The sequence below is a fragment of the Panthera leo genome, chromosome A3 (assembly GCF_018350215.1).
Source record: "Panthera leo isolate Ple1 chromosome A3, P.leo_Ple1_pat1.1, whole genome shotgun sequence".
Taxonomy (NCBI): Eukaryota; Metazoa; Chordata; class Mammalia; order Carnivora; family Felidae; genus Panthera; species Panthera leo.
The window spans coordinates 66,280,484-66,293,014 of NC_056681.1; the positions used below are offsets into that span (position 1 = coordinate 66,280,484).

Here is a 12,531-nt window from a genome sequence, read left to right on the forward strand (position 1 = left end):
GCTACATGGGTTGGAGATTGAGAATTGGTTCTGAAAAGCAGAACATTTAATAACTTGATCCATATGTTTATTTGAGGAGCCCGAGAAGCGGCCAGGCTTCATTATGCATTTAACCAACACACTCCTTACTAACAGCCTGGTGCCACACAAGGTACTGAGGATAGGACTGTGGCCCAGACAGGTGCCTGTCACACTGATTCCAGCCTGGTGGAAAAGAGAGACTAATAAATAGACCCCTATGGAGTACCGCTGAAACCCTAACCCACACCTGGAGTAACACATGAGGGAGAAAAGGATTTTTTTCAACTAAAGTATAGTACTTCAGGCAGAGAGAAAAGAATGTAACCAACACCTAAGCCTGTAAGAGACTTGGTCCAACCCAGGAACTACAAAAGGTTCAAGAGGGTCGAAGACACAGAGAGGTAGAACTGGATGGAAGCATATGGTTAGCTTGTCTAAATTCTGCAGGCTGGCAGGGAACTGAAATCTGCTACTCTGGGATAAGCAGGCCCATTTGATAAGGAGGGTTGTTTGGCCAGGGGCCCTAATCCATTGGAACAGAGTGGGGAAGAGAACTAGAGTAAGGTAAAAACAGAACAGGTCATGAAGGGCCTGTATAAGCTATGTTCAAGAGCTCGAAAGAACAATGAAAACCCACTAAGGACAGAAGGGGAATGGGGGAAGGGATCTGGTGACATTAACAGGTCTGTGTTTTAAGATTATCACTCTGGCTTTCCAGTACAAAACAAACTACAAAGGATCAAAAGACCAGTCAAGATGTTACTGATGTAGTGCAGGGGTGAAATGACGGTGGCCTGAACTAGCTGCAGCAGAGAGGCCATGGATCAGGGGCGAAGTGGGAAGTATCTAAGAGACCTGTGATAGATTCGATTGGGTGGGTGAAGGAGTGCCGAGCCGGGGCGGGGATTGGGGGGGGGGCGGTTAGAGTGACGCCCAGGTTTCTGGCTTAGGCACCGGGTGCATGGCGGTGCCATGTCCAGACAGGGGATTCAAGAGGAAGTGGGCTTCCCCCAACCTCCCACTCGCTTGGCCAGACAGGACCTGTTTGTTGTGACCCACTCTGGGACACAAGGTACCGGCGGTAGACGACAGTAACGCCCCCAGCCGGGCCCATCTGGCTTCAAAGCCCCCGGCCGCCTCTGTTCCAGGAGAGTGGCTGTGCTCCCGGCCGCCGGCTAAGCTTCCCGAGGCAGCGCAGATGCCGAGACCCCTACTCAGGCCGCTCCCGCCTCCCAACCTGAGCCGGAAGCCCGAGCCCCTGAGAGAAGCGCCAGGATCCCGCCCCACTGCGGACGCCTGAGTGCCGCCCCAAAGACCTCCTTCTCCAGGGTCGAGTCACAGACCTTAGAGGACGAAGCCCGGGCCTCGGCTCCTCCTGGGTTCACTCACCCTCGCTGCACCCCGTTTCCAAGCAGTTTTCCTCAGACGCGAAGCCTCCCAGCATGAGCCTCGCCAGCCCCCGTCCTTGCAACGCTTTTCCTCGCCCTCCCCGCCCCGCCGCGCTGTGCGCATGCGCGCTCCCCTCTGGCCGCCCATTGGCGCCACAGAGTCCTACCCCTGCCCAGCGCGACGCAGTGTGCACCGCTAGGGTGATTCCACGTGTAAAGGGCCCGGGACCAACTAGGGCCTGGCAGGCGCAGTTCCTCAGCCAGCCAGCCTTCCCGAGGGCGACAGTCGGCTCTAGCCTAGGTTGGGCCACTTGAGCCTTCTCGCCCGGCAGCTTGCTAGGAATGTAGTCCAGCGTGGGACATAGGATGGCTAATGGGGATGGGGAGGATCCTGCAGCTGGCTTCCATTCGGCCTCCACCTTTACAGGTTCCTCGGTTCCTCCACCTGTAGGTTTGGAAGAAAGATCATGGGAATCCTAGTTCCACTTCTCATGAAATGCCTAGAAGACGCTGGAGCCAGCTAGAGATCCTGCGATTCCAAGATTGTCCTACTTCCAGCCTCCACTTACTGCAGTCCACAAACCGCTTAAGCTACAAGACCTATTCAATTGTATACGAGTCCCATCAAGATTTCATGGGCAGCCCAGTTCAAAAACCACCTTACCTGTGCAGTTAGTGAAATCACCTTCTATCTCAATAGAAGACAAAGCACTTCAACCCCCTTCCCCCCACCCCCCACCCAAACAGACCCACAAACAAAAGAAACCATAAGCCCCACATAATCCTGCTCTTACACCTTTCCCCCTATACAATACTATCATTCCATGAATATTTATTGACCAGATGGGTAAATGAGTGTGGGACCGTCATTTTTTTAAATCCCTTCTCCCATTTGTGTTCATAAATATACATAATCATTTTTCATATGAGCCTGGATTCAGAAAGGGAGACACTGGGCAAGAAAGAAAGGGGTTAAGTGAGATGATCCCAGAACCCTCCCTGCACTCTGCTTTAGCAGATCGGTGCCTTGAAAGGTGGCCAAGGTAACTGCCATTGACAGTACCCCATTTCTTCTCCCATCTTCATCTGAGATTAAAATCTGTTAATCCTCTCCCAGAGAGAAATCCCAGGATCCCAAAGTCCCTGAAGAAACCCTATTAGTTCAAGACCCCCTTCTTTCCTTAGTCTGAAGTTTGGGTTACTTTGATCTAGTTCATTCTTCAGCACTGCATCGGTCATCCACCCATTCTTACATTTGCCCATTTATTCATTGATTCAATAACATTTCTTGCGTACTTCCTATGTACTAGACACTGCGCTAGGAGCTACTAGATAATACAAATAAGACATAGTCTTGTGTTCTCATTCTATTTAACCAACGCTCCCACTTTTTCTGTGGATCTTAATCTCTATGTCTTTCTCTAGAATTACCAATTGCTCCCTCTCTAATAGACAATTCCCATCATCATATAAGCTTGCCCTCTGGTTTCTATCCCACCATACTGCTGAAACTGCAATCTCCATGCAAATCCAGTGGTCCCTTCTCTGTTCTGTTTTTGCTTGCCCTCTCAGTACTATTTAACATAGTCAACCACTCCCACGTTGAAACACTTTGTTCTCATTTTCTGACATCATGCACTCTTAGCCCTCCTATCTCATTGGCTATTCTTTCTTGAGTTCTTTTCCCTGGCTTCTCATCTCCTGCTCAACCTATAAATATCAAAGTACCCTGGGTACTATCCTGAGTCTCCTCTTTATCTACCCAACTCCTTATGTGATTTCATCTAGTCCTATGATTTTAGGTACCACTTATAAGCAGGTGGCTCCAAATTTTCTCTAACAATGACCTCTCCCTATAATTCCTAATTCCCTAAAAAAGTGCATACTTGACGAATGTCTAACTGGCATCTCAAATTTAACTTGGTCTCCCCAAATATTTTCATCCCCAAGCATGCACCTCTCTGTTTTGTTCATTTTAGTGAATATCACTGCCATCCATTTAGTTCTTCAAGCCAAAATTCTAGGAGATATTCTTGTTTTTCCCCTAGCTCCACTGAGGTATAATTGGTATCCATGAAACCATCATCTGCTACCTGTACTTCTGTGAGAGCTTCCTAACTGACCTCCCTGCACCCATTATTGCCCCCATTCTAGTCCATGAATGAGAGCACACATTTATTTAAGCCATTTATAGGTGAATGCGCTGTAACTTGTAGTTGAACCAATTCTTAACAGGCAAATAATTTGGTACCAGAAGTAGTACACTAAAAACAGACACTAATGTGGAATTAGCTATATGAAGGTTAAGGTATAGCCGGTGGTGAAGACTCCATTCCAAATTGGAAAGTTGGTGAGCAACTTGTTAAGCAGTAGTGAAACTGTCAAATTGCTGTCACTTGCTGGACCAACCAAAGTTGTATTGTAGGAGAAATCTCAGGATCAATATAAAACATTAGTGGTGTTGCCTTTTTTTTTTTTTTTTTTTTAGTAGCTTTCAGCAAGTGAGTGACAAATCTAGATTAGAGATACCTGATTTGAAAGCAGAGATTAAAAATAAGGCCTTGGTAAGGGCGGAATTCCTTACCTGCAGTTTACAACCTAAACTGACCTAGTCCCACAACTTGGAGTCTCACTAGCTTGAAATAAATAATTTTCTTTGTATACCCAGCACAAGTGGAAGCAGGGAAGAGGCAGCTTTATCAGGAGAGAAGATTGAGGCCCAAGGTAGCAAAAATGGACTATAGGTGGCATCTCTGCCTGCAACTGTTGTTTTGAATTGCCTTAACTGTAATTGAGCACACAAAAAGCAGCCCCTAGAAGACTTAAATATTCTGATACTTGGTTTGCTTGTTGTGCAAAATTAAGCACTCGAGGTATACACAAGAAACTAACAAAAGAGAACAGAGGTGAGAATATGACCTTAATTATTATTACTATTATTATTTTTGAGAGAAAGAGACAGAGTGCAAGTGGGGTAGGGGCAGAAAGAGAGGGAGACACAGAATCCAAAGCAGGCTCCAGGCTCCAAGCTGTCAGCACAGAGCCTGTTTGGGACTCAAACTTACAAACCACAAGATCATGACCTGAGCCAAAGTTGGGTGCTTAACCTACTGAGCCACCTAGGTGCCCCAATAAGACCTTAATTTATTTCTTTTTGTAATTTTTTTAATCAAGAAAAATGTTACCTATTTGGAAAATTTTTTTTAAGTTTATTTATTTTGAGAGAGAGAGAGCACACAAGCAAGGGAGGGTCAGATAGAGGGAGAGAGAAGATCCCAAGCAGGCTTTCCACTGTCAGCCCAGAGCCTGATGCAGGGCTCCATGGGGGGCTGGATCTCATGAACCATGAGATCACGAACTGAGCTGAAATCAAGAGTTGAACCCTTAACTGACTAAGCCACCCAGGCACCCCATGGGAAAATATTTTTAAAATCTTTAATTAGAAAACCATTTAAAGACCCCGTAGATAAGTTATTCGATTGTTATTACTCATGCATGGAATTGACCAGAAGCCTAACAAATGATTGAGGGAATCACTTATGTCCTTAAAATCTGAAGCCTGGTCAACATCAGTCTGTTACTGTTTAACACTTAGGGCAATTCCTGGACTCCTGAATCCCCTCCAACAGGAAGTGGGATACAAACACTGGCATTCTACACAACCAGGGCACAGAACAAGTGAGGGGCTGGTAGATTCCCCAGTCAAAAACTTAACATACTGCCACAGAGGAGATCCCTTACTATATATGTCCAGCAGGATTGGATGTGGTTTACTATGGGGGTATATTATGCTTTGCATGCTTTTTTTTTTTCTAAAAGGAAGTTTCATTGTATCTTCACACTGTGCACTGAAAGTGTTTGTATACATTTTATTGTTGTACAGCTATAGACGAAAGACACACTCCTATTGTCCTTTACTTACAAACACAATGCCTCTGACATCAGATGTGTGGATTTTCTCCCCACACCAAGCAATTCTCTGCAACACCAGCTGAGTGTACTACAATGCTATTCAATTCTGACACAAACTGGAGTTAGTAGTCTAAGGGCTCAATCCCATGAGACTGCCCCCCCCCCTTCAGATGACAATCACAAGTAGTAGGTGCCCAGGTTACCCACAATTTCTGCCCGACTTGGCTAAAAATTGGAGGTTCCCATGACCCCCTTCTTGGATTTGATCATTTGGTAGAATAGCTCCCAGAACTCAGGGAAATGCTTACTGAGGTCTGCCAGTTTATTACGTAATAAAAGACACAGTTGAAAATAGCCAAATTTGGAAATACAGAGGATGAGGTCTGGAAGGGTCCCAATTGCAGGAGCTTGGGGTCCTGCAGAGTGGGGGTGCACCACCCTCCCAACACATGGTTGTGTTCACCAAACCAGAAGCTCTCCAAATCCTGTGCTATTGGGATTTTTATGGAGGCTTCCTGACATAAGCATGACTGATTATTAGATCAATCTCCAGTCCCTCTCTCTTTCCTGGAGGATGGGGAATCAGGCTGCAAGTTCCAAGCTTCTAATCATGGCTTGGTCTTTCTGATGACCAACCTCCACTCGGAAGCCATCCAGGACCCTAACAAGAGTCATCTCATTACCACAAAAGACACTCCTATCACCCAGGAAATTCCAAGGGATTTAAGAACTGTGTCAGAAACCAGGGTCAGGAATCAGGGTCAAAGATCAAATACTAGAACAAAAGATGTTCCTACTGTTCTTATCACTTGGGAAATTACGAAGGTTTTAGGAGCTCTGTGCCAGGAACCAGCAGTAGAGACCACTACATGTATTTTCTATTATTTCACAACAGTATATACAAAGGAAAGTACACATATAGAAAAGCATACAGCTCCATAAATTTTCAGAAATTGAACACACCCATATAACTATCACCCATATCGAGAAACAGAACATTACCAACATCCTGGGAGTCCCCCCTGTGCTCCCTCCCAAGTACCACTCTCTCCCCAAAAGGTAACTGCTATCCTGACTTCTAATAGCACAGAGACATTTTACCTGTTTTTGTATTTTCTATAAATGGAATCACACAATACACACTCTTTTGTCTCTGGCTTCTTTGACTCAACATTATTTTGAGATTCACCTACAGTGTGTGTAGTTTTAGACCATTCTCATTTCTGTATGATATTCTACTCTCTATGCACATCTAGGTAGTTCCCAGTTTGAAACTATTGTAAACAATGCTGCATTGAATGTTGTAGAACATTTCTTTTGTTGCACATCTGTTTGCATCTCCATCAGGTATTTACCTGGGAATAGAACCACTGGTTTATAGGGAACACAGATATTCAGCTTTACAATATACTGCCAAAGTTTTCCCAGGTGGCTGTGACCATGGATACACCAGCAAGAGCATGTGACATTCTGTTTTTCCCCATTCTCCCAACACTTGGTACTATCATTTTCATTTTTGCAGAGAACTTTAACCTTTAGTTTAAGTCGGAAGGCCACAAGAAACCCCATCTGGACCTGGAAGAGGGGCCTGTACACAGAGTACCTGGACTCCATGCTGTCTGTAGGAGCTGGCTGACATTTTAGGATTACCTCCTTTATGGAGGAGTGAGAACATTCCATGCAAAATGTGTATATGGGAAAGAGGGGTGTGTGGGGGTTATAGGTAACCAAAGAGCTGCACCATGTTGACTCCAGTGAGTTAGACTGGGTGGTGGCCCAGTTTCAATTTTCCACCCTCTTGCTCTTGTCTATCCCCATAATAAAGACTAAAAAACATTAAACACTCACTTTTCCATCTTTTTTGCAGCTACATGACCACATGACACAGTTCTGGGCAATGAGACACGGGGGAACTTGGGAAATCTGCATTTCTAATCACAGATCGAAGTGACTGGTACCAACCTTTCCCCATCTTCCAGCTCCAAGTGGGGATGTACCACCTCAGCAGTAATCCTCAACCATGAAGGCAAGTCAGGGAGAATTTCAGAAAGGCTACTCCCATGCTTTGGAGCTGCTGAACCAGCACAAGCAGCTGCCTGCCTCCAAATATTCTGTTATGTGGGGAGAACTCCTGTTTAAGCTATTCTATGACAGTCAATTGCATTTCTAAGTGATACTGAATTGATCAAAGTGAGGTCACCGAGGGCTCAGGAAGCAGTTAGTGTGGAATGCTGGACAGCAGCCAGATTGCAGTGCATGATGAGCACCTGGTAGGTAAGCACCAGGTACAGCAAATATGGGCAAATCTTCCAAGCACTGCTATGAAGGGAATGGAAAGTAGCTAGAGAGGACACAGGATCCAGGAAGGGTGGTCGTTAAGATGGAGTGCCATGTGCATGTCTACATCGTTTTTGGAAAGAAGCCAGCAAAGATGAGGCTGTAGAGCCAGCAGAGTGGAAAAAATTGAAAGGGTAAGGTTACTGAGGAGGCAGGAGAGAGTGGATCCAAAGCCCAGATGGGGACGAGCCTGAAATTTGGGAGGCATGGCTATTTTCTGAAAAAGCCGTGGTTGGAGGAGGGGCAGGGAGACTGAGCGGGTCAAAGTTTGAAATCATTATGGTGTAACTGGGAAAGCAGACTGACTAGGAAAAACAGAGGCTTTCTGGTCTGAGTTGAAGGTCTAGGTGAAATTGGAAGTTGTTCATTTATGATGGTATAATGGTACAGTCTTCATTATTATTTGATTATATACAATTGGTAATGTATGTTTCTTGAATTTTAACTTAAACATTTTCTTGCATGTGGCCAGAAAAAGTTAGAACATAAAGTTGTCTCATAAAACATTCAATTCCTCTCTCTCTCATTCACCAGCTTTTCCTTCTTGGGCTAGCTGCCATTTGTGACCAAACCAGGGCTGAGTGAGTGAAGGACTAGAAAGTGGTAGGGGGATAAGGACGTTCCTACCTGACATGTATAGTAAGTTGGTTCTTCCCCCACTTTCTCCATTTGATATGGATTCACTCAGAATGCTTTTGTGTGGCTTCCCATCTGAAGCCCTCACTATGGTTCCCTTGACGCCTTTCAAAAAGCTGCTGGTCCTCTCTCATTATCTGTTTTCCCTAGCACTCCAACAGATATCCTTTTGGGCAGGATCCCTTTAAAGATGATCCCAAGCTGGTTCAATGGCTCATGGTTTGGGTTGGGTTTGACAAGAGCCTGGGGCAGAGTCCCTACTTCCCCCAGGTGTTTTCCAGGAGATGGCAAGCCCCTGGGAGCCCAGTATGGGCCCTGAACAATGAGAAGCAATACTGAGGGTGATGTCTAGGTCCTAAGAGCATCCTTAAAGAGTCTCTCAGTCCCCAGCATGGTTCAGTGAAAGGAGACAAAAATTCCCAAGCCCTCCAAGGGGCTGGGTGTGATAGCAAGGCAAACCAGGTGAGAGCTGGGGGCTGGGAAGAGAAGAATGCAAAGTACATCTTCCTCAACAATAAGAAGCCAGGGCAGGACTTCTGACATTAGTGGCCCATGCAGAAAGCACAGGGGGTGACTGTCCTGGGCACAGCTGCCTTCAGAACCATTCCTTACTCTTCCACTATTGTGTTTTGCATCACAAGGGGGCTAGCCCCAGTGAATAGCATTTCCTAGCCTCCCCTGTCAGCCGCCTTCCTGCTGGTTCAGCTAATAGAGGATACCGGCAAGGGATCAGAGGATGGAAGGGAGAAAGAAGCTGCTTCCACTGGCAATAAGCCCCCAGTGACCTCACCTTATAAATTCAGTTCACATTTGAAACCAGTGACTTTTACGAATTCCAGGTACTCAGATTCCCTAGGTACTCAAATCCACCTAGATTCCCCTAATTCCCAAGGTCCCGTATGTTCTTAGTCATTGCCTTAACTTTCTCATAAGGGACATGACTGTTGTAATATGGGTTCTTTCTCTGTTGTAATATGCGTTCCCACAGTATCAGACACTGTATCTGGATTTTAGCTGCTTATGTTCAGGAGCTCTAAGACAAAAGAGACTTTTTAAAGACACTCCCACAGGCTCTGACTGTGGTTTGAGCTAAGAATTTAAAATTCTGGGTTTGGGATTTTTTTTTTAACTTTTTAAAAAGGTCTTTTAGGCTGAAAGCCATCAGAACGAGCCAGCCAGCCTATCTTATGTTCTTCACGTTCCTCATTCCTTCACAATGACCCGTCACTGTTCCCAAGGAGCATGAGTACCTCGGAGAGTACATGCAAAAACATTCCAGGGGGTGCTCAGGCAATTTTAGAGATTACTTTCAGGTCCTCCCTTTTTAGATGCACTCTTTGCTAAAACTGACCTGCCTGACAAGGACTTGCCTTAGAACATGAAGCCACTTCTGTTTTCCAGCCTCCCCTTTAGCAATCATTCTCCCTCCCCCACTTTATTTATTATGTATTTATGTATTTACTTTTTATTTAGTGATTCATCACTTACATATAACACCCAGTGCTCATCTTAACAAGTGCCCTCCTTCTCCCTACCCAACTTTAAACAACTCTGCCCTACATCTTACCAAGATGCATTGTCCCAGGATACACAAAGCTCAAGATAACCACAAAAGGGGCAATTCAAACTATTGATGCCAGTAAAAGCTGCTTTTATCAAGACACAAACTTCATATATCTCCTTCTCTTCTTATTTCTGATAAGAGTGAAACACAGTGGAATTTTGGTTTCTATTGGATGTTCTGAATTCAGGCATACTGTACATGGGGGTGGTGGAAATGATGTCCATCTAGATTTAATGACCCCTGACCATTATCAAAGAACTCACGACTTTGGTGAAAAATCCCACAACTGTTGATCTCTTAAACTTCTAAATAGATATACTTTCCCCTCTAATAAGTCAAACACATTAGCATTTCTTAATATCTCTTTATTTCCTCTCCTCCCCCATTATGTTGTTTGTGTTTGGAATTTCTGACATTAGTTCTTCTGGATAAACATTTTCAATCTTAGACTTTTCAAAAACAATTTTTTTAATGTTTATTTATTTTTCAGAGAGAGAGAGACAGAGTGAGAGTGGGGGAGGAGCAGAGAAAGAGGGAGACACAGAATCCGAAGCAGGCTCCAGGCTCTGAGCTGTCAGCACAGAGTCTGACATGGAGCTCGAACTCACAAACCGTGAGATCATGACCTGAGCTGAAGTCGGATGCTTAACCCACTGAGCCACCCAGGCGCCCCAACATTTTCAATCTTAGACTTTTTTTTTAACAGCAGTAGATTTATCAAAATAGTAGATTGCCCTGACATCCCATATCTCTTAAAGGTTTTCCTCGATTTGTTTCTCTTACTTGCATATTTCTTTTAAAGGCATTTTCAATTGTGGATTTTTATGTGGCAAACATCTGAGACCTTGTATGCCTGAGTGCATTTTTATTACTCTCTCTCATTGAAATGAAAATTTGGCTGTGTATAAAGTTTAAGGTTCACGGTTCTTTTCCTTCAGTAAACAAATAAATACATGATAAGAAAAACTGTATGACCATCTAAAAAGAAGGGGGAAAAGGTAATCGATACCCATTCATGATAAACAACAACAACAACAACAACAACAACAACAACACAAAACTTTCAATAAATTAAGAATAGAAGGACAGTCTCTCAATCTGATAAAGGGCATCTATTCAAACCCCTCAGTTAATGTTTTTATAGTAGAAGACTGAGTGTTCTTCCCCTAACATCAGGAACAAAGCAAAGATGTCCACCTTTGAATCTCTATCCACCATTACACTAGAGTGCCAAGCCACTGTGGGAAAAGATACCCAAGGCATACAGATTGGAAAGGAAAAAGTGAAACAGTCCTTGTTTGCAGACAACGTGATCATGCACATTGAAAATCCTAAACAATCCATAAAAAAGCCACTAGAATTAAGTGAATTTAGCAAGGCCACAGGTTACAGGTCAATATATGATAAATAATCAATGGTATTTCCATATATTAGCAATGAATACATGGAAAACGGAATTTTAAAAATATCATTAAAATAGGATCCCAAAACATAAGACACTTACTGATGTCTTTAATTATTTAAGTATACTTTTTTTTAAATAGTCTGGGAATTTTATCAATTGAAGTTATTGTGGTCCAGTCCTGCTGCGAGGTCTTTTCATCTGACTCTGTTAAAGTGTAACTCAGAGACATTTAGTTACCTGCAAGCAAATGGTTTGTTTGTTTGTTTATGAGAAAGAGAGCCCACATGCATAATAGCCAAGCAGGGAAGGGACAGAAGGAGAAGGAGACAGAGAATCTTAAGCAGGCTCCATGCCCAGTGTGAAGCCTGCAGGGCTCAGTCTCACAGCCCTGAGATCATGACCTGAGCCAAAATCAAGAGTCAGATGCTTAACTGACTGAGATACCCAGGCACCCCTATACTCACTTATTTTAAAGAGAATAGTCATTAGACTGTTAACAAGAAAGGATTTCAAAAAGGGAGGAAAAAAACCTGATGACACTCTGGGAACAGTAAGTGTGTAGATTTTGGTTTGATTTTTGGTGAGGAAGGTGCACAGATCAGCAGGTACCTGACAGAGTCTAGCCTGTGACGTGTGCTCTTGAATAAGCTGTCTAAAAAAGCAAAAGAAACAGTTTTAGCTACTGACAGATTCCTCTGATAAGTTGAAGATTTTAATTGTGGAATATTCATGCCAGGCTGACACCGTTAGATCAGGTCTGTACCATTTTCCTCCTTAGAATTTCTTATCTCTCATTCATGGTGATTATATCCTCCTGCATTTTCTAATTTTAGGTGATGAGCTCATCTTCGGTGGGGCTTTGTATCTGTGAATGCTGCATGGCCGAGATGGAGGTATGTTCCTTCACAGAGATTTTATGTTTGCTTCTGTCTGCTTAGTATCCATTTTTAAGTTAATTTTTCAACTTGCAGGCCCCCAGTGTCCATAGGTAGTATAAGATTGAACTCTAGACCTGAATAAGAGAAGACTGAAATGATAACTTCTTAGGAGAGTATTTTTTCCCCAATCAAGAAGCTAGGCCAAGAGATACAACTTCACTGTTTCTCTGTGCATCTCTGAACATTTCATTTTTGGTTCATACTTTCACCAAGGTACAGCCCTTTGAGAGTCCTAGTTTTATGTAGAAGTGTCAAGTCTATCTCTTTACTTTTGTTAATCCAAGGTCCCTTCTCTTGTTGCTATGGGTACATTAAAAAATGCCTAGGTTC

At 43.8% G+C, this 12,531-nt stretch overlaps 1 protein-coding gene across 5 annotated transcripts in view; it reads right to left on the bottom strand.

Annotated features, from left to right (window-relative positions):
* Positions 1 to 12,531, bottom strand: part of MCFD2 (multiple coagulation factor deficiency 2, ER cargo receptor complex subunit) — an 84,881-nt gene that overhangs the window by 52,853 nt on the left and 19,497 nt on the right. For 3 of the 5 annotated variants that reach the window (XR_006200660.1, XR_006200661.1, XM_042932203.1), the window contains exon 1: positions 1,411 to 1,572. The exons of 1 other annotated variant lie outside the window; for it this stretch is intronic. Coding sequence is in view for 1 of the 4 variants with exons in the window: in XM_042932203.1 (XP_042788137.1) it covers positions 1,411 to 1,557 (147 nt within the window). In the remaining 3 variants the exon portion in view is untranslated. Of the gene's footprint in view, positions 1 to 1,364; positions 1,573 to 12,531 lie in introns of those variants that run through there. One more of the 5 variants, XM_042932205.1, reaches the window with a different exon arrangement.